Source organism: Paroedura picta, chromosome 1 (genome assembly GCF_049243985.1).
Source record: "Paroedura picta isolate Pp20150507F chromosome 1, Ppicta_v3.0, whole genome shotgun sequence".
Lineage (NCBI taxonomy): Eukaryota > Metazoa > Chordata > Lepidosauria > Squamata > Gekkonidae > Paroedura > Paroedura picta.
Genome location: NC_135369.1, coordinates 43,750,203 through 43,777,446, shown reverse-complemented (window position 1 = coordinate 43,777,446; position 27,244 = coordinate 43,750,203). Strand labels below are relative to the sequence as shown.

Sequence of the window (27,244 nt, the reverse complement as noted above, 5' to 3'; positions counted from 1 at the left end):
CTAAGAGTACTCCATGCTAATACAGCAAGCAATAGCAATGTGCATTTGTAACTCATAGAAAATACTCCTCTAACAGTATGCCAAATACCAATTTAGGTTGCTTGGATACTCCTTAAGTTGTACTGGTTTCTCACATAAAATGTTGGGATAATATTAATTTAGTTGTCTGGGGATGCTGAAATTGATACCATTATTCAACCTCTCACACACAGAACTACAATTCCCAGGATCCACGTGGAAGCCTTCAGAAATAAAAAAAAGATTGCGTGTACCACTAGCACTCCACAATCCATTCACTCTACATTGCTTCCCCCTCACATTCCTCTTGAGGTGGTCGGGATTTGTAGTTTTTCCAGTTCGGGGACTCTGAGTCTTGCAAAACCACTGCATCTTGGGACATGTAGTTATGCCCTGCTGGTCCCGTTGTCATAGTAACAGGGCGGCCTGAAGTAATTTCTCGCGGCACATTAAATGACGTCATCACTCGGCGTCGTAGCATTTCGTCTCCGTAGCGACCGCGGGGGCCGTGCTCTTCCGTGCACATACCTCAAGCCGCCCCGAGAAAATGACGGGGCGCCGGATTCGGACGGGTCCATTGCAGAGCACGCTGCGCCGGGGCCGGGAGCTGCGGGAACAGGTGCCCTTTGGGGCTTCGCTGCCCCGGTTAAGCGAGCTTGATGGGCCAAAAGAAGAGCGGGAGACAGGCGTGCCTAAGACCGGCTCTTTGCACGAGAGGCTGCAATGATGCCCTCCCTGCCTCAGGGCCGGCTGCGTTGGCGCCCACTCCCTGCGCACTACAGGATTTGTGCTGGCGCAGCCACAACTAACGGGGGTATTCCTACATGAAGAGGCCCCTGCCCAAGCTGTTTTGGCAGAAGCCTCGCAGCACCTTAAAGGCTAACAATGTGCATGCAAAATATGTTCTTATTGTTGTTAAACATTATCAGTGTAGCAGAAGGCCATGGCGTGTGCATGCAGAGTATCTGAGTTTGTAGCCCTTGGTCAAGAAGAAGAAGAGTTGGGTTTTATACCCTGCTTTTGACTTCTCGAAGGAGTCTCAAAGTGGCTAACAATTACTTGCGGGTCTCTGCCACAGAGGGTAGGTGTAAGGTAGGTGGGGCTGAGAGAGCTCTCACAGAAAGCTCTGTGAAAACAGCTCTAACAGGACTGTGATTAGTCCAAGGTCACCCAGCTAGCTGCATGTAGTGGGGGATGAAAACGGGTTCTCCATATTAGAGGCTGCTGCTCTTAACTGATATGCCAAGCTGGCTCCCCACTACACCAAGCAGGATCAAGTTAATTTTCATTGTGACTCTGAGCATTATACTTTCCATGGTAGTCTGCATTCCCTGTGACAATCTTTTCTCATACACATACGATCTTTGTACTTTTCAGTATTACTCACTGCATTAGTTGCGGCTGTTAGTTGTACTAGAACACTGGTGGCTGCAGTTGTAGAAAAATAATCCCCTTAAATGATGCCCCCCAGACTCCAGCTATGGGAAATGCACAAAAGATGCTTATTCCTATGCTTGGGATAATGCCAAGAGGAGTATTAACATACTTCTGTACATTTGAAAATATGTGAGATTATAAAGCTGATTTCCTTTGACAAGTAGATCTTTGTGTTTCACTGTACAATATTTTAGGTGAGTGCTTTGCTTCAAGAGAGCAAGAAAGCAGGGACCATGGATCTTGATAAAAAGAAAAACCTTAGTCAGAGGTAATGTGTATTTTAAAAATTCAATTGGGCAGCTATAGAATCAAAATAACATTAATTCTTTTCCAGATGTAAATGTATTCGATGGAGGAGTTTTTTTTTTTTTTTTTACAAATTTTTACAAATTTTCCATTTGTTAGGCTTATTCAGGGTCTTATTCATATCTATCTAATGGGGCTTAGTCCAAGAAGATATTCTTAAAGTTGCACTGTTAAGCTGCAATTGTAAACACAATTATTTGACAGTAAGCTTAATTAACATCAGTGAAATGTATGTCTAAATAAATATTTTAAGTTTGAAGTGTATGTTTGAAAGTTGTATGGTGAATGTTTGTGGATGCAGAGTACAAGCAGTCAGGAGGCATAGTGAAAGAGAGAGCTAAATTTCATCCAGTTGTCAATTAAGATTTATTCTCAAAGTATTAAAAGTCAAATCTATTTCAATATAATGTTTCTCTTGGAGGCACTGAACAATTACAGATTTTTTTTTAACAGGGAAAAGATTTGTTGAGGTATTTTTCACTCATATGTGTTTAAAATAACACTTAGAAATTGAAAACTGTCCAGTAAACTTTATGAAAAATTATCTGATGACCTAAAGAGAGCATAATCTGATTCAGCATATTTATGTTTAAATTTGTATTTAGTACATACATTTAAAAAGCACCTAATTTTAATTTTCTGCCCCAATGGCAGAAAATAGGTGAAGCAAAATTTTTTATTAGGACCCCCCCAAAAAAAAAAGAAAAAAAAAGAAAAGAAAAGTAAAGTGGAAGTCGTCCCAGGTTCAGTCCTTGGCATCTTGCTAACACGATTTCTGGGGGAAACTTTTTCTGCCTGACATGGACAGTGGCTTTCAGTCAGAGCTGGCAGCACGAAGCTAGATAGGTCAGTGGTCTCCGTGTGAGTTTTAATTACATGGTAGGCCTGTTAAAGCACAATTGCATATGCAGAATTAGGCACTTTATTGTTCCTAGCATGTAAAAATACAGCCTTCCCTATTCATATTTATTGTAGATGTTTGGAGCTCAAGAAGTCAGTCGATGAGAATGCTTTTACTCTTCAGAACCTAAAAAAAGTAAGTATTTTAGGTGCTTTCCACAAAATAGATTGGGTCTGCAGTTACGAATAATCATGTAAGCTTCATGGGAACATTATACAGCAAATACCCTGGCCTGGTCCTAGTATGTAGCCTTTTGTATTTATTTTTTTATAAATATGGGACAGATAATATATGGGGTATGAAGCTTCATGAATATGAATTTGGGAGCTGCATGTGTCACACAACAGTTGATAGCTGGATCCCATAGGCAAAGAGCTGGGGTTTTTTTTTGGGGGGGGGAGGGGGGCATAAGAGATCATGTGAATGGTTGAATGTAATTAAGTATACTCTCTAGGAATGCAGTGTGCATCACATGCAGTTAAAATCATAATGTTCCAGTAATGTGCCATATTGTGATCTTTCAGTCAGATGAGCCTGCGCCTGTGGGAAATTATCATCAGAGAAAAGAAGAAGAAGAAAAACAATTATCGAAGCTTTCTCAGCAATTAGAAAAACTTGCTTCAATCCTTAGCCGAGAAAATGTGATGAAGGGCTCCATGGTGTAAGTTGAGTAAAATTGATATGGAATTAACAGTCAATGTGGGCGATCACATTCTGCTTAAGTTTAAGTGTGGGCATTTTCCACAATCCATATGGATGCTTTCCTATAATGGGTTATAGATGGATATGAAATAAATAGAAGTAGGGATCTTACAAAATCCATGGAGGGGGAAATCCCATACTTTCCTCTGCTTGCTCACTGCTTCCCCTGCACTCCCCTCACTGCCTGTCCACCTCATGCACTTGCCCATTCAGTAGCTTACAGTGGTAGAAGGGAAGTGTTTACAGCTCTTTCCTCCACATTCACATTGGCATTCCTCCACAGCTTGCATAGGGGCAGTGAGGGGCATGGTAGTGGCAGCTCCTGTTCCTTCCCCAACTTCCTGTCTGTCTCACTCTATTTGGGGGTGGGAGGTAGCAGCAGCTATTGGTCTCCCTCCTGTGGCCAAATTTGTGGTGGGGATGGTGGCAGTTCATGCTCCCCTCACCCAGTTACCTGCCTGCCTGGGGTCAATACCAGCTCCTGCTTCTCTTCGTCTGCCTGAAATGTTAGCCTCCTGGAGGGGGTAGGGTGGGAGCTCCCGTTTCTTCTCCAGAAAAAAGGGAAGCTGGTTTGCATCAAAGCATATGGGTTTGCCTGGCTTCTCTCCTCCATGCTGCTAGTAAGTTTTCACTGTTCATGCCTGCACAAATGTTCTTCTATGGTTGTGTTTAACTTTTTATCATTTTCTGTTTTTTTCTGATTTTTCTGCAAATCATGGTTCCTGCATGTTTATGAAAAAAATCCCAGGTGCCCTCAGACGGGGTCATGTTGACTATTAGATCTATTTATTTTAACTGTATCTGCATTATGTCTGTATCTAATGGGCAACCAGGCCTATTTTTTAAAGTGTGGGAGAAAAAATACAGCCCAGCCCCCTCTTTTTTGGCTAAGATTTAGTGAGATGACCTTGTGAGCATTATGGGTTTCCAGGATTACCCATGATGACAACCCCAAAGCCTGTGGCTGGGAAGCTGCCCAAGGGGTCGTGCTTTTTCCAGGCATTGGTCAACCCACCTTGTTCTTGTTGTTTGTGAGATGCCAATAAACTCTTTGAAGAGTCTTGCAAGGTTTTATGTGAGCTCAAGGACTGTGTCTGGTGGTAGAAAAAGAAAAAGAAGTGGAATCAGTAGGAAGAGAGCAGTGAGAGGTGAGCTGGTGAGAAGGATAATGTGATTTCCACTCCTGCAGGGTGTAGATGGGAGAATGGAGCTGGAGAGGGTGAGGGAAGTGGTGGTTGGTGACCCACCATGTGGGTCCTATCTAGAAGATATCAGACACTACGTTGTGTACTGCTAACAGTCACTTGTCTTGAGCTTAGGAAGTAAGACTGCTAAGAAAATTTGAATGAATTAAAAATGAATTAAAACCTGTATCTCTTGTATCACTAGAAAGAGAAACTGAAGGCCTCATGTGTCAATTATATCAGAGATAATTTAAAATAAGCAAGTATGGTTTATTCTGTTTCTTTTTTGGATAGAGATGATAAAAGCAAAGCCAGCCCAAAGTTGAAACAGGAAAATGAGGGTATTGAAGATGATGATGAAGAAGAATGCGATGAAGAAAGTACAGAAGATGAAGAAGAGGAGGAGGAGGAGGAGGAGGAGGATGAAGAAGAGGAGGCGGCGGAAGATGATGATGATGAAGACAAACTATTAGATGATTCAACTATTAGACATTTTACCTCTCTTGGTGATTTTACTGCTCAGCAAGAAGGGGATCTGACAATTAAAGCAAGTAAAACAGAATCTGTGGGCATAGTTTGGCAAGCACTGCAGGGTTTTTTTAAACTCTTCTATCTCTTATAGTGTATATGTGACTAAGCTTTTACTCCTAATCTTATGCCTCTTTTTTGTGCTCCAAATGTATTAATGTTGTTCTACGGTGCTACTGCCTAAGTGTGACATACTGACTTGTTTAGACTGGTGCTGGCATAGCTGTTGTTCCTTCCAGACTGGCAAAATTATTTGTATTATCCGGAGTGGCTGCCAAGCAGGTTGCTGTGCTTTCTATCCCAGTACATCTAGCGCTTACAGTGACTGCATTCTCTTTAAACACTTGAATATTAAAATATTTTCTTTTCTCCATTTCCTATATTGCAGAAAGGTGAGCTGCTTCTTATAATTGACAAAAAGCCTGATGGCTGGTGGCTCGCTAAAAACTCCAAAGGGGAGAATGGTCTTGTGCCTAAAACCTATCTGACAGTGAGTGTGCTTTTGCCTTTTCTGGTTACTTAGACTTGTATGCCTTTATTGTTAGCATCTGTCCCCCTTCATATGACATTGGGAATGCCAGGATGTCATTTTCTGAGTTTTCCTTGTTGACCTCACAGTCCAACATATATAGAACTTGCTCAGTTCCAGGAGTTCTCCAGACTGCCCACTTACTCTATTTAATTAATTAATTAATTAATCAATCAATTAATTAATTATATTTATATACCACCCTCCCCAAAGGCTCAGGGCCATTTATAGGGAACAAGAAAAGATAAAGATAACATATGGTAACAAGTGATAACAGTAATAACAGTAATAACATTATAACAACAATGGGGCTGCCCTCCAGTGTTAATCAGAGCATACTCCCAGAGACTAAATTTCTCTGTGATTTGCCCATAAGGTAATACTTATTAAAACTTATTAAGGAATCTTTCCTTCTAATAAAACCTATATTGTGTCCCTAGCAACACATTTCTTAAAACAAGGGGCATTTCACCATAAGTGGGGGGGAGGGTAGGAAAAAGGCAGTCTGAGTGATCTTTCAGGCAACCACTGATGAAACTGGACTGCCTTTTTTCTGTTGGTAGAATTCCGCCCCCCATGCTGACAGAGAGCTATATGATTGCTGTGCTCTCCCTGGGCAGCCTGCCTTTTCAGGGGTGCCCATGCAAGGCTGCATCTAGGTCCCTAGGGCTGGCATTATAGGTAGCCCCTTCACTGGAGGGAACACTGAGGGAAGCTGGCAGAAGCAGTGTCTGGTGTCTGCTTACACCTAGTTCCCTGGGAGGCCAAGGTGCCCACATGGCTGTTGGCGATGAGGCCCCACCAAGGAGAGGCCAGCTGCCCCTTGGAGCTATTGCTCCTATGTCTCTTAGACTCCCAGGGAAAAGAGAGGAACCCTAGACTCTGACCACAAGGGCTGCTGGTTGGTGGACCTGATCTACCATGGGCCAAGGACAGGTCTTAAGAGGTAGGCCACAGGCAAATACTTTTGGATGCCTGGCGAGGGGCGGGGGGGCGGGGGTAGGTGGGGGTGACCCGTCCAACTTGAGGTGGTTTGGCTGGCAGGCTGAGAGTGCTCCAGGGCAGGCTATGATGAGGAAACATGACCTACAGCCCCTGACTGGCTATCATCATTCTTCTCTTGGTCTGTGCAGGTCTCTTGGCCACTGGACTGCCCTAATTAGGCAGATCTTCTTTCCCAGTCACAGGAAATAAATAGCCAATGGGATTTACCATCACAATGGCTTAATTTTGCAGGTATATGACAAAGATGGTGTGAGCCGAATACCAAGTGATGAGGAAGCAGAAGAAGATATAGAGGTGACAGATGAAACAGCTGGGGGAGCTGAAATTCTGAAAAGGTAAAGAGTAAAAGGCCTGGAGTGCACAGGTTTTTGGGATGATGAATGGTGTGGCACAGCCCAGTCTTACCAAATATTGGAAGCTAAAGCAGCATTGGTATCTGGATGGGAGTCCACCAAGGATGATTTTGCAGAGGAAGGCAATGGCAAGGCCCCTCTTGGTCTCACTTCCCTAAGTCATTTATTTATTTATTTGATTTATACGGCACTTACATACACTAAAACTATTAGCTTACTCTTTGTCCGGAGGCTTGTTCAGTAAAGAATCAGTCTTGCATAGGTTGTCCATTCCCAGTTTTAACATTTGCTGATTTCACCACCTTCTCTTCATCTTTTCCATTATTTTTTTTAATTTACAGTTTACTGTATCATATGTAGAAGGTGGGTAAAGCCAGTGGCAGGATTAAATTGGTTCCAATACAGATAGTTTGGAGTGATATTCTTGAAGAACAGTGTATATGAGTCATGAACAAGAAGGAATCCAGGGAGAAATAAGAAACATGATTAAATTTAGTTTTGCCCTTGATTTTCTTGAATAGCTGAAAATTTTCTAGTGCTGCACAAAGATAAATACACGAGTAACCTCTGTACCACAAAAATTAGACCAGTGCTTATATGTAGTACTGAAGGCTGGATGTTAAATAAGAAAACAACACATTTGTTTCTGATTTGAGAGTCTTCTTGTAAAATAGGAAAGCAGTAGCTTTGGAGAAACAAAGGGATAAATATTAACTCACTATATACAGTAGTGTTAGAGTGTGGAACTCTTTAATTCAGTCTTGTTCAATTTCCATTCTTATTATAGTCCACATCCCAGTAGCTTTTGTCCATGCAGGTCCAGTGATCCCCAGGAGTAGCTTTTTTGGTGGTCAAAGGAGACCTTTCCCTCCCCTTTTCACCAGTGGAAAACCCATATGGGATTTCTCAGTTCTCTTAGGACATAGTCAAACAAAAGTGCTAGAACCCCTATGGAAAAGAATCTGTAACTTAAATAAAACCCGACTGGGATGGTGGGAGGAGTTGGGACTCATCACCTACCTGATTGGCCATCCAATGAATGGCCAATCAGGTAGGTTGTCCTTCCCTTGGCTGCATCCCCCTCTAACATGCATGTGGAATACTGGACCGACTGTGAAAGTTAAGCCAGTGAGCTAGTGGGAAGGGAGAGGGCCTGGGACTGTGGGCCCAGGGAGGGGGGGAGAGCCTCCACCAGCGTTCGCCCCGAGCAACCCTGTCGTGGCCTTGCCAGGCCTCAGCGGGACTGCCTGGGTTGGTGGGAAAGGCTAGCACCCATTGTATTTGTTCTACAGAGGGCTTTTCTGCTAGTATACGAAATAAGGTGGTGCATACAATGCCCAAGGCCCAAGGCATAGCCAATACATTGGAAGTAGATGGAAGAAGATAATGATGTGCAGAAGCTAGCTAAGTTAGCAGCTATCTGGATCAGTTTCTGAAGTTAGCAAATGTCTGGATCGAGTAGTGTACAAAAGGAAATGTTCACCCCAATTCCTTGCATGCTTATTTGGAAGTAAGTCTCTCTGAATAACAGATTTATTTTCAGGTTGAATGCATAGGATTGCAGCATTAACCAGCAGACATAATTATTTAAAGGTATACATCTCATTTTCCACTGGTCTAGGACAGAAGAGTTGGTATTTTCCACTAGGACTGTCACCCAACATACTATTTCAGCAATCCATCAACAAAAACATTATATCATAATTGACATTCTGGTACTACTGCAGTATATTAATTTGTTTTCATTTGTAACTTTTTTTTTACACCAGAACAGACTCACATTGGAGTGCTGTGAAAAAGGCTATAACAGAGGTTAGTTTGTGCTTAATTGCTGATATTAATGATTTTTGATATGATCCCTTTTGCTATTAATCTGATTTTCTATCAGCCAAAAACTGTTTCATCCGCTTAACTCAACATTTCTCAGACATTTGGGCTTTAGAATACTTGGCATTCAGTGATCTTTTAGCCCTAAAACTGGCAGATTAGCGTGGTGACATATGTGAACATACACTATATAACAATAACAGCTGAAATACTTCTTTTCTGAACAGAATAATACTTTAGATGCGCTGACCACCATGGGAGCAGTTCCAGCTGGATTTCGACCTTCAACACTCGCACAACTCTTGGAAGAAGGTAGGAGTCTGATAAAGCTATTTCATGGAAGCCAGAGTTTCCAGCATGTGAGGCCAGTTTCCCTTAGGAATTGTAGGGGGTGACTGGGGCAGGGAGTGGATAATATAATCACTGAGGCTATGTCCTTGGGTATTGATTCTCTTGTTTCTCAGAATCTGTGTTGGTAATCACCTTTTGATGTATTTAAAAATACCTTTTCCTTTGAAATACAGTTGTAAGTGGACACTGCTACAGTGGGATGTTTTGGCACAGTACTTAGGAACTTGTCATACAGGAGGCTGTGGCATAGTGGTAATAATATCAACTTTTCTTGGAGGCGATCCCAGCATCATTCTCTGGCATTTCCATTTATAAAGAGTAGGAACACGAAAGAGCTATGCTTGAGATCCCAGAGAACTGCGGCCAGTGTTAGAAATAAAATTTAATAGAATTGAGGAGACTGGAATATGGTGATCAAAACCTACCTGCCTCTCTGTGAACTTAATTCATCTTCCGCTTTTGCACATTTCTGCTTCTGCAAACCCAATGGCTTTTTGGCCTGGAACACATTTTAAAACTGAACCCATGTTTAGTGGAAGCCTGTTGGAACAACAGGGATTTGCAACTGATATCTCACACCAGTTAGACAGTACTGACCTTGATAGGCTAGTTGTCTTAGTATACTCAGTAGAAAGAAGGCGCATGTGTGTCATGTGTCCATTATGTTCTTATCAGGAAACTTAGATTAGCTTTGATTCCCCCATCATGTGCATACCTTTGTGACAAACCTGAGGTTGCTGCTCCATAATTTGTAAAAAAAACCTGGAAACTGCATCTTGGAGATGTGTTTTAGAATTGATGAAACTGGCAGTGTGTTCAGAATGTGGATCTCAATTTGTAATTGAACTACCAGTGCAGTCATGAGGTAAAAACTCATTAAATAGTACACTTTATTCTTCTAGGAATTCAGTTTCGAGCCCACCGCTTCTTGCAGCCTGAGCTCACTCCTTCAAAGCTTGCTTTCCAAGATCTAGTATGGAACTCCGAGAAAGGCTCTGTAAGTCTTTTCTTTTGCAGCCACAAAGACAAGGGAGATACCTGTGCTTGTCATGGAGGCCATGAGATCCTGAGCTGCTCTGAAGAAGACAGCCTTGGCATGAATGCTGAAGTCTCCCAGGACAATCGGCTCAGAGACCCTCAGCACCATGGCCAAGACCACCTCTGTCAGTTCAGGCAGGGGGGCCTGTTAGGTAGTTGGTGGACAGTGTACCAACAGAATCCCAGTCCTGTTTACAACCTTAGAGTAAATTTGGCCATGGATTTTTAAACAGTTTGATTCCACTGTTGTTAATTCTTTGAAGACATACGGTTATATGAACTAATGCAAACCAACTTTTCATGGGCACATGTTAAAAGCAAGTGCAGGTGATACTGCCTGAACTAGCTTAGTGGGTCCTGTTGAGTGCATGCTACAGTTGGCAGAAAAAATCAAATGGACATTTAGGAGATAAAGGTGCATGACTGTGAATATGCACACATAAGTGATTTTGCTTGCCAGACAGCATCTGTGCTAACAGAACCATCAGTATGAGACTTTAGTTGCTGTCCATTTACACTATGCGTGCATACCTTCATGTGCTTTTTCAGGAAAGCCTGGGGCATCCTAAATTGCACTAACAGTAAAGCCTTTGGCATGTGGCTCTTATAAATTAGGAATGTTGGCTAGCCATAAAATGCAACCTTACAAGACAAGACAGAAATCTATCAAAATTCCTAGAAACGGTTCAGTATAGCTAGGAATATTATAGGGTCATAATGTCCTGTTCTGGTGTTTTGACTGCCTTTCAGATTCAGTCCAGGCCAACTCGGATATCACTGATTTTAACCCTGTGGAACTGCAAAGCGATTCCCTTTCCTGGGCTGAGTATACAGGTCCTCAGTAGGCACGTTCGACTTTGTCTTTTTGATGGTAACAGAGTAAGTGTTACAAATTAGTTAAGTCCATTACATTGGCCAGATTTATGAATAAGAAAGAGATGCCTGCCTACCTGTCATTTGGTATATTAGGGTAGATTTACTGTCACTGTGTGTGATTTTGGACTGCATAACAAGAGGAATGCACAGTTGAATAAATGGGTGATATTAAATTATGCCGGAAGCTTGAAGAACAACGGTAGAACACTGGACTTTCACTCCAGAGTTATTTTGGCACATGTGCCATCTAACGCTTTCATGAAGCAATGTCTGTCTGTACCATGGTGGCTTGCATGGTGCTCTTCCTGTGTGATTTCCTAAAATCAGAAAGAAGCCTGGGAACTTTTTAGTTGCTCAAATTCCTTCTTTAAGGGCTGATTGTTTCACCAGATGGATTAACACAATCTGTTTCCCACTGGGAAAGAATGCAGTCAGATTGTATTGAATGTTTCATGCTAGCTCAGAGTTTTCGATAGTTTAGAGGGCAAGTCCACATAGATTCAGAAGGCTTGTTTAGGTCCTGACTCATCAGCTCAGAGCGATATCACATCACATCATTAGTAAGACCAAGATTTGCTTGGCTGTCCCCCACAAAATGACCTGAAAGGATCTCTTATGAAAGGGTGGGTTTGCATTGTTGATTATCTAAATCTCGTGAACTACATAAGGAAAAGACTAATCTCATCAAATGTTGATTTTTCAGTGAGAGACTAGCTTCCTCCTCATGGTCTTAATCTACATTGTTATACTCAGATTTACATTCTTCACTTTCTTAATCTATATTATTAAACTCAAATTTACATTTTAACAACCTTCCTCAATACTACTGCTTCTCATTTTAGGTTCTGAGTAACATTCATACAGTTAGAGCTACGTGGCAGCCTAAAAATCCCAAAACATGGACTTTTTCTCCACGGGTGCGTATGCAGAGGAGATTATATGCTGATTTGATATCATAAATGTTTCATGATGCGTAGTGCTGTTGGTAGATTTCCTAAAGCTGTAGGAAAAAATATACTAGTTAGGTGGATTGTAAATGGACAGGCAGAAGGGATTGTGTCCATGTGTGGCTCTTATGGCCCTTTCTTGCATGGCCAGGGAAATGCCAATCACCACTTTGGGGTCAGGGGGTGAATTTCCTCCAGGGCAGACTGGCCAGGAATTGTGTTTTTGGGCATGGAATTGTGTCACTGAGGATGGGCAGGTACTTGTGAATTTCCTGCATTCTGCAGGGGGTTGGACTAGATGACCCTGGAGGTTCCTTCCGACTCTATGATTCTGACTACAGGGAATGGGCAGCTGAGGCTCCAAGAGCTATAGTGACTTGTCTTTAACAGCAGGTGGAATAAATGTAAGTGCTTTGGAGAGCAATCCTTAGCAGGTCTACTCAGAAATAAGTCCCATTTTGCTTAATGGGGTATACTTCGCCAGAAAGTTACGCATCCATAATATTCTTCATCATCTTTTGCAACATCAAATTTCAAATAGCATTGACTGAAATTTGTTTTGTTAATTAAATAATAATACGCTGTGTAGAAAAGGAAGGAAGTTGCATCAATTATTCAGCAGGTGGCAACCTTGCCTCTGAATCAATTTTAAAATCCTGAAGGGGAAAGCTTGGAGGAAAAACAGCAGTTTTTAAAGGACACTCATCAGCAGACCTATGCCCCATACTTCTTTACAGTGCAATAATACAGTAGATCCTCTTTCTTGTTTTAAAACATTCACGCAAGCATATTCAGCACAGAGAAAGCACTACCGTATTTAAAATCTGTCAGTATATTTCCATCTTTGTCCAAGAGTGCATTTTCTAGTCTGCTCCAACCCACTTCCATCTGTGTTTGTGAATTCTATTTGACTCAAGACAAGATGCCCCTTTTGAAAGACCCAAAGCTTTTCATAACATGGCCAGTAAAAAATGGATGACCAGCCAAAGTGAAGCTAGCCAGCTGTAAGGAGGCAAATCAGAATGTGTGTGGCAGAGCTGCCTCAGGGGAAAATGAAGGACAAACAAGCAGGAAGCAGACAAAAACACCAGGTTAGGATTAGAGAGAGTCAGGGCAGAACAAGCCAAAGGCGACTGCAGAATGAATAAGCTGCAAATCCAGCCAAGAAACACAGAGCAAGAGCTACTGATCTGCCTGGCAGCCGCCTCTTCTTGCTTCCTTTGAGAGGTTGGAGCCAAAGAGAGCAGGGAAGCAAACGTGATCTCAGCTGCACATGCATTCCAAGGCAGGGTGGTAATGCGGGGCATGTTGAGTTGAAATCTCCAAGCCCTGCTCCCCATGCCCCTACTGTGGAGGTAAGACAAGAAGAAGAAGAAGAAGAGTTGGTTCTTATATGCCGCTTTTCCCTACCCGAAGGAGGCTCAAAGCGGCTTACAGTCGCCTTCCCATTCCTCTCCCCACAACAGACACCCTGTGGGGTAGGCGAGGCTGAGAGAGCCCTGATATCACTGCCCGGTCAGAACAGCTTTATCAGTGCCGTGGCGAGCCCAAGGTCACCCAGCTGGCTGCATGTGGGGGAGTGCAGAATCGAACCCGGCATGCCAGATTAGAAGTCCGCACTCCTAACCACTACACCAAACTGGCAGCTATAGAGAGGGCATTTTCTGCAACGGCACCTTGCCTTTGGAATGCCCTCCCCCTTGAGGATCCTAGTGGTTTTTATCTTTCTTAGTAGTATGGGGGAGTCAGTGTTTTGCGTTGCTCAATTTTTTTATGCTGCTTTTATGCTCATGGCTTGTTCTTAGTTATGATCTTTTTATGTTGGCGGTTTTCTTTATTTTATTTGTGAGCTGCCTTGAGCAGATCTCTGGAGAAGTGGCATATAAATGATTGAAATAAATTAAACATACAGTGTATTGAGTCATCATAATTGCATTTTAAAATCTCACTGGTGAACCGACTAACAGCTGGCTCTGACAGGCTGTATCATGCAATAATTGCTGAAATGGGGAGGTTCTTTGAACCATCAGGAGAGGTGGCATAAAAATGTGCAAATAAATAAATCTTAAACAGAGTTACACCTTCCTAAGTGCACTGAAGTCATTGGGCTTAGTAGAGTATAACTCCACTTAGGATGAGTGTAAGGATTGTAAAGTCAGGCTTAGGTAGGAAATCTTGGAAGGGGCCAACAAGCTCTTGTCTCCCAATTAGATGAAGAGCACAGGGTGGCCATGGCAGTCTCTTGTTGAATTCCCTCTCTTCTTCCCTGCAAGATGTGATGCTAGAGATGTCACGTTGGCTGTCTGTCAGTCCCTGGCAGCTGGTGTCGTGGTGAGGGATCTCTTTGTGCATTTTCATCACTACCCATTATGGAAGAGGAAAACAGTGCAGGATTTCTATTTTCAGCAGCTGCCATATGTGTTTGTCACACCTAGATTTATCCTTTGTTGGTCAAGATTTGTGCAATAGAGGAAGTGTGTTGATATACTAGAGGGCGCTGAACAAGTTCTAATCTTCTGTGATTAGTTACAAATTCCAGGGCGGTAGTTCTTTTGCAGTAAAAACAAAAAAGGAGGAGGAGTTTGGCAGTTTCTTAGAGATTTACTGTGGCATTAGCTTTTGTGAATTAATGTTCACTTCCTCAATATATGAAGTGTCTGCTTAGTTGGCAGGTATGTGCGTACACACACACACACTCACACACATGCCCAGAATAGGAGAAAAATGGTAAACAGTGGAGGTCAGATGACAATACAGTGAAAGAGGTGCAATCTGTGACTGGTCCCTGCAAAGCTCAGTTGCAAGATGAGAAGGGGGAGAGTCCATTGTGAAACTTCTGAAATGGAATTCATTAGATATCATGGTACTATTTCTATCCCAGTTCACATTTTAAGCTTACCTATCATGCCCAGAAACATTGTGTTAAAGGTAAAGTAAAGGTAAAGGTATCCCCTGTGCAAGCACCGAGTCATGTCTGACCCTTGGGGTGACGCCCTCTAGCGTTTTCATGGCAGACTCAATACGGGGTGGTTTGCCAGTGCCTTCCCCAGTCATTACCGTTTACCCCCCAGCAGCAAGCTGGGTACTCATTTTACTGACCTCGGAAGGATGGAAGGCTGAGTCAACCTTAAGCCGGCTGCTGGGATTGAACTCCCAGCCTTATGGGCTAAGCTTTCAGACGGCTGCCTTACCACTCTGCACCACAAGAGGCTCTAACATTGTGTTATCCATCTGTTATTGCTGTTGTGAATGGCCACTGTGCTTAATTTGACTGTGACTTCCAGAGTAATGTCACAGAGTTGTATTTATTTGTTTTTTGACCTTGCTTGCTATTTTTCCCTCTACCCGGTAAATAGCTGAGGATATGCCTTCATGAATCTGATGAAATAAGCTGTAGTCCATGAAAGCCTGTGCCACAATCTTTTCGTGTACCTTTGTATCAGTGGTTAGAGCTGAGTACAGGAGAGAATAATCCAGGATGAGAACTATTTGGACTAGAAATTCAGTGGGAACTGTTGATAATTGATATCTGGTAGTTATATTTTAATGGTGAATGAAATATAACTTGGTTCTAATTGTGTAACTTGTCAAGAGCTTAGTATTAGGAAGTAAATAAATACATTTCTGTGGTGTTAAAATATGCTGTATGATCATCAATTTATTTACGGTCCATTGACCAGTGAATTCCAACAAGCAAATAAAATGGCACAATACATTTGGATTATGGCAGTGTGGCATAAACAATTAATACTGATCATTAAAAAGATGATACAATTACTATAATAATAATTAGAGAAGTACATCATTATTAGGAGTGCTTTGCACTTGCAAATCACAACATGACAAAAAGTTGCTACCATAGATGAAAAGATGCTACATGATTATGATGATTCTTCTATCTGATTCTTCTATTTGAAAGTAATCAAGAAAAATAAGTGTGTTCACAATCTCTTAAGATACTTTGGAAAGCAAATGTGTTATATTGTTTTTTTTTTTAATTGTAGGTCACTGGCATCTTACCATGTCTGCTTGATGGGGATTGCTTTGTTAGATCCAACTCTCCCTCTCCAGACATTGGTATATTATTTGAGCTTGGAATCACGTATATTCGCAATGTAAGTTCATGCAGGTGATTCACGGTATGAAACTGTGTTAGATGACAGCCTGAATGTTGATATTCTTCCTACAAAGTGTTTGGCTTCGTCATAATCCACAGGAAGGAAGCCTGAGTTGGCTTCAGTATTACAGGAATGTCAGCCTCCCATGGAAACTGGCATTTTTAAAAAAAGCATTCTTTGCCATCCTCCTGTGGAGAGATCTGACAGCCTCATTGCAAATGTGCATATTCCCAGTTGTTTGAGCCTTTAAGTAATAGAACATTATCCTGCCATAGAAACTGGGAGTGATCTGGCCATCTCCTTGTAAATGTGCATATGCAGAAGTAAGTAAGGTTCCCCATACAGTAATCCTAAACAGAATAACATCCGTCCAAGCCCTCTGATTTGAATGAAGCGGAAAGGTGTAATTGTGCTCGGTGCTGCATTGCCAGTCATTTAAAACCGTAAATGTTATAAATAAGAATGAATACACAAACTAATATTATTTGGTAGGATTTACAGGTTGTTTTCCTTTAAATGGCAGGCCTCAGAATCTGGTGCTTTGTTTAATCATTATCTGTAGAAAACAACTAAAACACAGAACCTATTTGAGAAAATGCTTGAGAATGCGTACTTGGATGCTTGGATCATACCAGCAGCTAGCAGAGCAATTCTCTCCCCTTCTAGCCTCTTGTCTTTCTGTTATTAAAGCCTCCATGCTTTCAGTGCCAGGTGGGCATTTCTTGTTGGAAGAACAAAGAGTCTGCCATTGATTTTCAGTAGCTACTTGGGCTAGCATGGGTATGGAGATAGGCTTGTGGGCACAAGATCTGGATTGCTCATGAAATAATCCATTTCACTCAACTTATTTTCTAGTCAACAGGTGAAAGAGGAGAACTGAGTTGTGGCTGGGCTTTTCTAAAACTTTTTGACTCCAGTGGAATTCCAGTCCCCTCTAAGTAAGTTGTGTGCGTGCGTGTGTCTGTGTTTTGGGGGATCTGGCCTGAGCCGAATCTATGCGGCAGTCACATTTTACACATGGAATCTACATGTGTATTGAATGTGATACCAAGTGGAAGAGAGAGATATACCAGCTGAGAGGTATACCAACTGAAATAAGGTAAAACCATTTGATATGTGTGCTGTCACACACCAACAGTGATAAAAATTCCTCATAACCTAACTCTCAGGAACATTGTATGGACATGCATGAGGAATCTACATAGCACACATATAATTATTAGTGGGGTCCAGTATCCATTCTGTTTTGAATAAGTTTTTTTCTTCAGATAAATTTAGAGGTGAAGGCCAGTATAAATATTAAAAATGACCAAGAAATTAATTATTCAGTACAAAAAGTGTGTTAAAAACACTACTATTAAGAGAAGTTTCAATTACCTGTACAGAATTATGTGATTGTTGTAGTTATTTACTCTCATTTTATCATTCGTACCTCCCAGCAGATTATTCCACATATGCATTCCTCTTGCAGAAGGTGTGGTTCTTAAACCCTTAAACATATGAAAAACTTCACTTGCCTGTATTCCTATGAAAGAAGGCACTGCTGCTTATTTCAGTAATCCATCCCTAAAAAACAAATTTGAATTGTTAAATGTGAGATTGTAGCATTCAAACTGCAATTCTCTTAGGGATCCTGCAAAGACCTTGGCATATCTGCATGCAAATTTAGGCTATTGGCTTTTGTGTCAAAACATAATGCAATGTAATATTGAATCAACCACAGGAGGGAGCAAAACATGTGCAGAACTCCCCACTCCCTCCCCAAAGCAAGAGAAACAGACAAGCAAGGGAAACGAGAATGCAGAAAAGCACTACCTTACAACTTATAATACAAATACCATATTTATGAGGCAAGTAAGATTAATTGGAATTGAGACTGTATAGTATATAGGACATAAGCCTGAGCATCCATTCCACATTACTTAAGGAGATAGAATGGATGTTTGGACTTGCATAATATTATGGGCAACTTCATTATATGATTGCATGTATAGAATCTCAGTCATAAAGCCCCTGAAAATCCTTATGTCTTTTCCCTGCGAAAGGAAACCAAGGGTGCCCCATAATAGATGTCCTGATGTGAGACCAATGTTGCATTACCTGGGTTCTAACTGAAGGACTACACGTACCCCACATAGCAGTGGTCCCCAACCTTTTTATCACCGGGGACCACTCAACGCTTGACAATTTTACTGAGGTCCGGTGGGGGTGGGTAGTTTACTCCTCTACTCTCAACCACTGCCCTAACACTCTCTGATCACTATGGTAATGTTTAAACATCCCTTCAAAATAAGATACAGACACGCCACAACAATGAACATAAGGAACATTTTATTTTCATGGAAATTTTAACTCATGACAATGACAAATCAATGGGAACCCTGAGCTTGTTTCTCTGCAATGAGATAGTCCCATCTGGGAGTGATGGGAGACAATGACACCTGAAGTGTGTTGTAAAGGGTCCGGGGGGGATGAAGTAAAGGGCCGGGGGGGGGGGGGGGAGAGAAGCCGTCCTTTGCGGCCCACCTCCAATTAGTTGACGGACCATATGTGGTCTGCGGCCCACAGGTTGGGGATCGCTACCATATAGCAAACCTTGTGATCAGATGATCACATAGATAGCCAGTTTAGAGCTATTATTTTTTTTGGGGGGGGGAGCTATAATGGCATATTCCACTATAACCAGAATAGGTTAATTGATCAATATCTGAATGGGTGAAAAGATCCTTAAAGTCCTTTGTCTTCCTAAATCCATTATATAGGAAATCATTGCAGTATGGAATTTATTTATTTATTTAGATTTGTTTAATCATGATGCCAGTGTTTGTTTATTATTTTTGAACAGAATAGTATGAATTGAAATGTTGAAATGCACATAAAATGCAGTTGTTATAGGCACATCCAACCTTGTTATGTTTTTTCAGTTTCATGAATGATCCTATTTGGATACCCTATCGCTTATGCTTGTTAATTAAATAGTATGCAGGAGCATTTTTCAGTTTATTATTTAAAATTGCATGGTTTTGAGACAATGATTAATATGGAATATTGTGGTAAAAGCTTCAGGCATGTTTTCCTGCTAGCACAAGCCAGATTTTTTTTGTATACTCTTGCTGCAGCTGCTACTGTTACTAACATTTAAAAAGCATTGTCTTTTATTGTCCTTACATCAACTACAAGGTACCTTCAATGTAAAATGTGTCCCATTTTATATGTAGAGAGTTGTGTGAAATGTGAATTGGTTGTCAAAGGAAATTTCCAGTCCTTCTTCCCTGCAGCAATTTAATCAAATAGCCTCTCTTGAGGGCTGCAGTGAAGGGGGTCCTCCTTAAAGACAAGTGCAGTATGCTGCAGAGGATGCATCCAGGGGGAATTGGCTTCTTCCCCATCTACACACAAAAATGCTTTTCACTCCCACCCCCAGCATTCGTTTTTGGGATGGCCATAGGCTTCTGGAGGAAGGGGGACGATCTAACTCTATAAACCTTCTGATTTATAGAATTCAGCATAGCGTTCTTTAGACCCAAGCCATCTTCAGCTATATTTATTATGTTTTTAATTTGTACTCCATGTTTCTTCATAATGGTGAAAGCAGCTTTCATCATTCTTCTACATTTTATTCTCACAACAATCCTGTGAGGTAGCTTAGTCTGGGAATGTTTAACTGGCCCCAAAGTCACACAGTGTGTTTCCATGGTTCTCCCAGATCCCAGATCTGACCTTTAATCCCTACATTAGACTGGCTTTCACGGGGTGGTTGACAGCTCCGAAAGGGCCTTTCCCCTGCCTTTTACTGACAGAAACCAAGTATGGAAGTATGGCAATACAATTTGTGATTGCCTAGCAACCCCGCCCCATTACCAGTACACATGTATTTGTTTCTTAAAGGGACAGGTGCTGATTCTATTATTTTGTATATTTCTTTAATCCTCAATGTATTTTTTCATAGAATTCAGATTTTTCTGCAAACCTGGAGACATTTTCAGGTTTGCAGAAAGATCTGTCTTGTCTGTTCATGAATTTAAGTATCCACAGATTTGGCCATGTTGATCATTAGGTATATTGATAGCAGATCTTCCACATAACATATAGCTGAGTCATCTGTTTCTTCTTCCTGTCTAGAAGCATATTAAAGACAACCTTATTCAAGTTTACCTAGAATAGCATTATTTCCAGTAAACCTTTTCTGTGAACGGCAAGGCAGGACCCAAACTGACTAATGTAACTTAATAATGACCTTTCAACAGGCAGACCTTTAGTTTCAGTGTCGTAGGGACTCAGCCCAAGGAAGTTGCCTTTCAGATATACTTTCTCACCACACCACATATCTTTGAATTGGGTTTGAATCATGCCAGAAGAACTATTCATTTCTATGCTTTTGCTAAACACATCAAAGAGCCTGGGCTGAACACTGAAACTTGATGTCATTTGATATATATTCAGGCTCTTAACAGTTTCTGAGAGCGGTTAGACTTGCTAAACAAGTCTCAGTCCCTGAACTATTTGAAATGTGGCTTGGATAAACCAAACCCAGATTTTCTTTTTTGAAACAGCCTTGCATATGGACTTTGTGTTTCATCAGTAGTTCAGTATTTATTTTGAAAATTTTATATGCTGCCTCCTCAGAGAGACTGCTCAGGGCTGCTTTGTTTCAGTCCTTCAGTCTTAAATAAAAGCTTATGCTGACTTCATCCTAAAGTGAGTTAGATAACTGTAGTTTGTTATTTTAATTGGTAAATTTCTTTAAAATCTGTATTGTAATTAGGTCAGTCCTGAGACCTTTCTACACTGTTTTAAAATGCACACTACCCATTTTAATATTCCATAGCTAGGACATGTTCCCTCATTCCTGTGGCAGAGATACCACCATTTTCCGAGCACTGAATCAAATCATTAATATATTACAGTATTTAAGTGACATGGGTTTCTATTGGATTCTGTCCATGGCCTGATCAGTGATGAGCAGCACAAGTCTTTGCACTACCTCACCTCTATGACAGCAGCATTTGCTGAGCTTTCAGTTTTTCTTGTATGCTCCACTGGTATATGACCCACAGATCTGGGTAACCAGTGCTGACGAACAGCAATCCTGCCCTCTTGTCCAACCAGGAAGGTGTGGGGTGGAGAGGGTGCTTGGTCCTGCCATCATACTGGGCCTCGGATGTGGTCAGAGCCAGAGTTCTCACAATCCTACTGTCTCCCAAGATGGAGAGTTGGTGATAACTTAACAAGCTACCAAAACTACCCAGAATCCATGGAGGAATTTTTGATAAAGACAGTGGTATAAGGGAGGGAGAAGGAAAAGTAAGGTGCCCATGACTAATCTCCAGTTCTTATTGCCTTGAGCACTTTTCTTTTGAAGGCCTAACCACCCCACCCCCCAACACACACATATGCACACTTAGTTCTACTCATAGGAAGCTGGTCAGGTATTGCTTGGCTCTTAAGTTAGTACCATCTCCACAGACATGGCAAGCAGTTGATTCACATATCAGATTGACAGAAGGCTTTTTATCTCTCTGCTTCCTACTTGATATGCCAGCGGCAGCTGCTGTGTGATGTCTGGTACACAAAGGAGTGGGTGCTTCTTCAGGCTACGGCTCTCCTTTAATGCAGTTGGCAGGGACAGGTGCATAGAATGCAAAGCATTTCACTTGCCTTTATCACTAAAACCTGTATTAACCTTTATGGAAGATTTTGTAAACATGCGGGACACATTAATCACTGGCATACAGGAAATCATACTGAACCAATTAACACTTCTTCGTTTTATTTGACAGGCAGTTCCTGCAACAAGACAACACAAATTATAAGATAACGTAGTGACAAAAATGTTTTGGGATCCTTTGTTCTGTTCAGAGGGCATAATTAATGCTGAGTTATAGGCCAAGATGATCCTAGAAAATGTGAGGTTAAGCAAGAGTCAGGTTTGGAAATGTAGCTGCATTTGGATACAGCTTCCCTACTTGATACACCCATTGTGAATGTAGGTATTCTTCTGAGTAGGGATGAGCATGAACTGGGGCACAAAACCAGATTTGTCTACTAAAATGCCTTCCAAGGGAGGGGAAGCGAAATGGAGAGTTTAAAGGGCTGCCTGCCATTTAAACCTAACAGTTAACAGGTGCACCCATCTGCTGGCATCCTGACATGGCTGACAGCCATTTTAGTGGTCTTTCACTTCCCTACATTTCTACGCAAGAAGGAGTGAAATTGATTGCTAAAATGGTGCTCCCATCTGGTGTCAGCCTGAAAAGGCTGGCAGCCACTTTAGCAGTCCCTTTCGCTTTCCCTTGCTTGAAAAAAAAAGGGGGGGGAGAGTTAAATGGACTGGCCCAAACTAGCTGGTTTGTTTCAGGGCTTTGGGCTAGGCTTAGTTTGCATGTTTGTGCCCATATGTACTACTGAGCCCTGACATTTGACATGTGCCTTGTATGGAGAACCAAGTAAAACTTCATTTTTGCTGACATGGGACTTATTCCTGTGTTTGCTGACACAGGTTAATTGCTCTGTGTGTACTAGGAAGATGCACATCTGGCCCACCAATGCATTTGCATTTATATATTTGTATCCCACCCCAGCCCCCCACCCCACCCCACCCCGGACTCAAAGCAGATTTTAGACCATCATTCCCCCCTTTTCCATTCTCCCACAACAACAACCTTGTGAGGTAGACCAGGCTCAGAGTTTGTCACCCAGCAGGCTTCCATGGTAGAACTGGGGATTCAAACCCAGGATGGCGTGGCTCCTAGTCTGCTACTCTGTCCACTACACTGAGGCTGATTCATATAGTCATGTTCATAATTGGATGGTATTCAACAGAAAAATAGTAACTTGCATGTGTGAATGAACTATCATCATGAATATAACAGACAGAAGTTTTGTATTAGAAGAAGAGTTGATTCTTATATGCCACTTTTCTCTTACCAGAGGAGTCTCAAAACGGCTTACAATCACCTTCCCAGTCCTCTCCCCACAACAGACACCCTGTGAGGTGGGTGAGGCTGAGAGAGCCCTGATATTACTGCTCGGTCAGAACAGCTTTATCAGTGCCGGGGCGAGCCCAAGGTCACCCAGCTGGTTGCACATGGGGGAAGAGCGGGGAATCAAACCCGGCTCACCAGATTAGAAGTTGTTGCTCCTAACCAGTGCACCAAGCTGGCTCTCTGCTTACCCTACTTCCAATGCTTATCAGTGACATCTCTTCATAAATTTAGCTGAAAGCTTTCAAATGATAAGAAGTAGCGTGTGTAAAATGATCTGGACTCAGTAGATCTGAAGAATTTGCAATAGCCGAATCTTCAGTGTGAGTTATTGGTGCAAAAGTATCAGTGTGGCATCATTCCAACAATTACTTGCCCATAAACAGGAATAATTTGTCAGCCAAAGTGTACAGTCTGAACTGACTCTAAATGAAATGTACAGTAGGGTAGTTCTGAATTGGCACTGGGTAGTAACTCTTGAGATGTTTTAGAACTAGGAAGTCAGACCATCATTGCTACAATGGGAAGTGTTTATTGCTGTCCACCTGTCACCTATAATGATTTCATGGGTACAACAGCCCTTTGTCACAATTTGACCTCTTTTTCAATAATGTCATGGTCCTGGGCAAAGAGTTTACCATTCTGTGTGGCTTAGGTGAAAGGTCTGTGTGAATGGGGGTATGGAATAAGTCCTCATGGAACTATATTGTGCAAATGCACAAAAATGAACTGGTTAGAAGTCTTTCAAGAACAATGGGGCCCTTATTTGAACTATTTAAATAGATAGCTAAAGTCGATTTTTTAATATATTGTTATTATAATATCTATTAGTAATATGATGTACTAACTATAACAATTTTATTTCTTTCATTTACTTTCTGAAAAATAAAAATCTGTTATAAAAAAAATGAACTGGTTAGAGTGGGATTCAGAACAGAAGTAAACTTAGCATTAACTAATCCTACCTGAAATGACATTTGTTTGTCTTTAAACTAAGAGATGCCTTTCAGGCATTTAGCTGACCATCCAGAAAATCCAGCAGGGGTGTAGATTGTTGTTTCTGAAGCAGCAGACCCTCGTGCCATATAGTACACAACTGTTGACATTTATAAGAGTTTCAAAATTAGGTGTTGATACACCATTGGACACTTGGGGGGGGTTTGTTACAGTCCTTAAGATACAGTATTCTGTAGAGGAAGTAAAGCTTGTGTGTGTTTGTATGTGTGCATGCACACACACATTCCTTTCTGGAACATTGCTGCTTTGGCATGTAGAGCAGAAATACAAAAGAACACACCCCAAGTACTAGCACAAATCTACTCAGATATCATAAACTGCCAGATAATATATGAGGAACTATTGTATTGAATGCTGTCTTATGAAATCAATCTAATAAAAATCTGGGCACACACAGATTGATGGGTCCATTTTTGGCTTGTCTTTCATAAAATAGTCCCCTATAAATAGTTTTCCTACATTACCTAGCATTTTATTGCCTTTATTTGGGAGGATGAGTGCTTATCAGGGCACTTGGGTGCACAGGGTGACATGTATACTTGCCTCTGAGCTTGTACAGTTGTCGGAAGATGAATGCCTGATGAGAATACGTGGCTGAAGAATAAGATTTGTGCAAGTATGTAATTATTTATAGAAGTGATATGTTTATTTTTATAAATTTTAATAGATGGTTATTGAATTTTCTGTCAAGAAAACTCTGGTCTAGAAATCTGTTTGACTTTTCAGTATGGTAATTCAGAAGAGGCGAAAAAATTAAAACTGTCCGATACCTTAAATAAAACCTTTTTCATTTATGTAAAATATATGCGCTTTCTATTTTGTTACGTGAGGGGGTCATTTATATTTTGCAGAACATATGAGTTGCTTTTGAACGGTGGGACTCCATATGAAAAAGGGGTTGAGGTAGACCCATCCATTTCAAGAAAAGGTACAGTTTATCTTATGTTTTAGCTGAAAATGAAAAAGAGTGGCTGGAGGTAGAAGGTAGCCCCATGCATTGTATTAGAAATGTTCAGGTTAAATTTGTTCCTGACACACTGATGTTGCTCTAAACCAGGGGTAGTCAAACTGTGGCCCTCCAGATGTCCATGGACTACAATTCCCAGGAGCCCCTGCCAGTGAATGCTGGCAGGGGCGTCTGGGAATTGTAGTCCATGGACATCTGGAGGGCCGCAGTTTGACTACCCCTACTCTAAACATTATGCAAGATTAACAGTACCATCCCCTCGCACACTTCCCTTTGTATATACCCCATTGAGCAGGTCTGAGTAGCTTCTGAGTAGGCCTGCTTAGGATGGCACTCTAAAACACAGAAGTCCCTGTCAGTAGCTTACAGTGTAAGGGGGGGACATTATTCAAACAAAATATTTTCAAAAGTATAGGTTAACTCTGGTTGATTACATGACGTGCTGTCAGGACAGTGGGGATGAAGAAAGGCATTTTAAGAGGTTTGCTAGAAGAAAGCATAGCAGCCTTGCATCTATATATAGGTAAACAAATTCAGACTCTGAGGGGATATAAGAGGAGGAGGGAGGACAGGCAAGCAATATATGGATAGAATCAAAGAGAGAAGAAAACAAACTGAAAAATAACTGAACTAGGTAGGCTGAGAATGTACTGGAAAGAAGGACAGTGTTATTGGATTATTGGAAGATGCATTATTTCTGACTCTGGTATCAGCATGCTGCTATGTTTTTATTCTTTTACTGAAGCCAGCATCGGTGTCTTCCATCAAATGATAGCACTGAGGAAGCAACCTCAGCTCTTAGTGAAATTGAGGTCACTGAACACAAGGTCCAAAGACATTCTGAAGTAAGTAAGCAACATTTGCAGCAGACATTGCATCATGACGTTGAGTTCTTTGTTGTTGTTGTTGTTAGGTGCGAAGTCGTGTCCGACCCATCGCGACCCCATGGACAATGATTCTCCAGGCCTTCCTGTCCTCTACCATTCCCCGGAGTCCATTTAAGTTTGCATGTTGAGTTCTAGAGACTTAATTTTCTTTCACATATAGAGTGTCTGTGTCTGTGTAGTCTGTGAGGTTATTATTGGTTCAAGATTAAGCGCCCCCCCATTTTGCATGTCAGCTAGATATCAGGGGGAAAAATTCACACTCAGAGTAGTTCAGCAGTGGAATCAGCTGCCTAAGGATGTGATGAGCTCCCCCTCACTGGCAGTCTTCAAGCATCAGCTGGACAGATACTTATCCTGGATGCTTGAGGCTGATCCTGCATTGAGCAGGGGATTGGACTAGAAGACCTGCATGGCCCCTTCGAACTCTATGATTCTATGATTGTAAATACTGTCCAAGTTGCTAAATGCTGTTGCATGTCAACTATCAAAGGTAAAATATCAGCAAGTGAAAAGAACAGAGTGCTTCAGACTGAATCAATAGAGACTAACTGAGCCGTGACAATAAATCATGGACCAATTATTCTAATGACGACTATATGTGCTATACAAAATAACAACTTTAAAAAGTGCCATGGAATATCCTGTCATCCTCTGCGACTAGCTTATTCTTTAAGACTACATCAGTTTGCCTTAGTGACATGGGGATACACTTGTTTAACGACCACTTGAGGGTTTTATGAGAGGGATTCCAAAAAATGATATTAAGCTGCAATAGTCAAATAGCAGTAGCCAAATAGTGTCAAATATTTAAATACCATTGAATGTTAAAGGCCTTCAAATATTGAATGTCAAATATTTGCTGATTATTTTACATGAAAATTACAGAAGGGACTTCATGGAGGCAGATTTGTTTCAACTCCACTATTGAACTGCGTATAAAACAAGGGAGGAATGCATCTGAGGTGGAGATACAGAAGAGGGCTGTAGGTTTAGGACTGCCCCCCTCATCTGCACCACCATCTCCCTCCTCTTCCTTTTCTGATCCTGTACTGCAAGACAGTGTGAAGATACCATATTGTTTAATTCCTGCAGTGAGGAGCCAAAGAAAGTGAACCTTCACCATTAAAAGTTGGGCTAAGGCCTAGAATTGCTGGCTAGAACTACTTAGCAAACATTATAATTTTTCTTAGTTTTAAGGTAACTCCAGGTTGGGAGATAGCACCCTCTTCCTTACCCATCCCTACTGTTTGAGCTCTTTGCTCTGGTTTTC

The 27,244-nt window shown here is 41.5% G+C and overlaps 1 protein-coding gene across 2 annotated transcripts in view; it reads left to right on the top strand.

The window, feature by feature from the left end:
• Window positions 1-473: 473 nt before the first annotated feature.
• NPHP1 (nephrocystin 1) overlaps window positions 474-27,244 on the top strand; it is a 36,482-nt gene continuing 9,711 nt past the window's right edge. The window contains exons 1-16 of one of the 2 annotated variants that reach the window (XM_077335917.1): window positions 474-637; window positions 1,650-1,723; window positions 2,737-2,797; window positions 3,187-3,323; window positions 4,843-5,095; window positions 5,465-5,566; window positions 6,842-6,945; window positions 8,733-8,775; window positions 9,018-9,102; window positions 10,044-10,138; window positions 10,930-11,058; window positions 11,898-11,972; window positions 16,007-16,117; window positions 16,976-17,058; window positions 24,972-25,048; window positions 25,833-25,932. In XM_077335917.1, the coding sequence (XP_077192032.1) occupies window positions 566-637; window positions 1,650-1,723; window positions 2,737-2,797; window positions 3,187-3,323; window positions 4,843-5,095; window positions 5,465-5,566; window positions 6,842-6,945; window positions 8,733-8,775; window positions 9,018-9,102; window positions 10,044-10,138; window positions 10,930-11,058; window positions 11,898-11,972; window positions 16,007-16,117; window positions 16,976-17,058; window positions 24,972-25,048; window positions 25,833-25,932 (1,601 nt within the window). In that variant the 5' untranslated portion in view covers window positions 474-565. The remainder of the gene's footprint in view (window positions 638-1,649; window positions 1,724-2,736; window positions 2,798-3,186; window positions 3,324-4,842; window positions 5,096-5,464; window positions 5,567-6,841; window positions 6,946-8,732; window positions 8,776-9,017; window positions 9,103-10,043; window positions 10,139-10,929; window positions 11,059-11,897; window positions 11,973-16,006; window positions 16,118-16,975; window positions 17,059-24,971; window positions 25,049-25,832; window positions 25,933-27,244) is intronic. The other variant, XM_077335928.1, reaches the window with a different exon arrangement.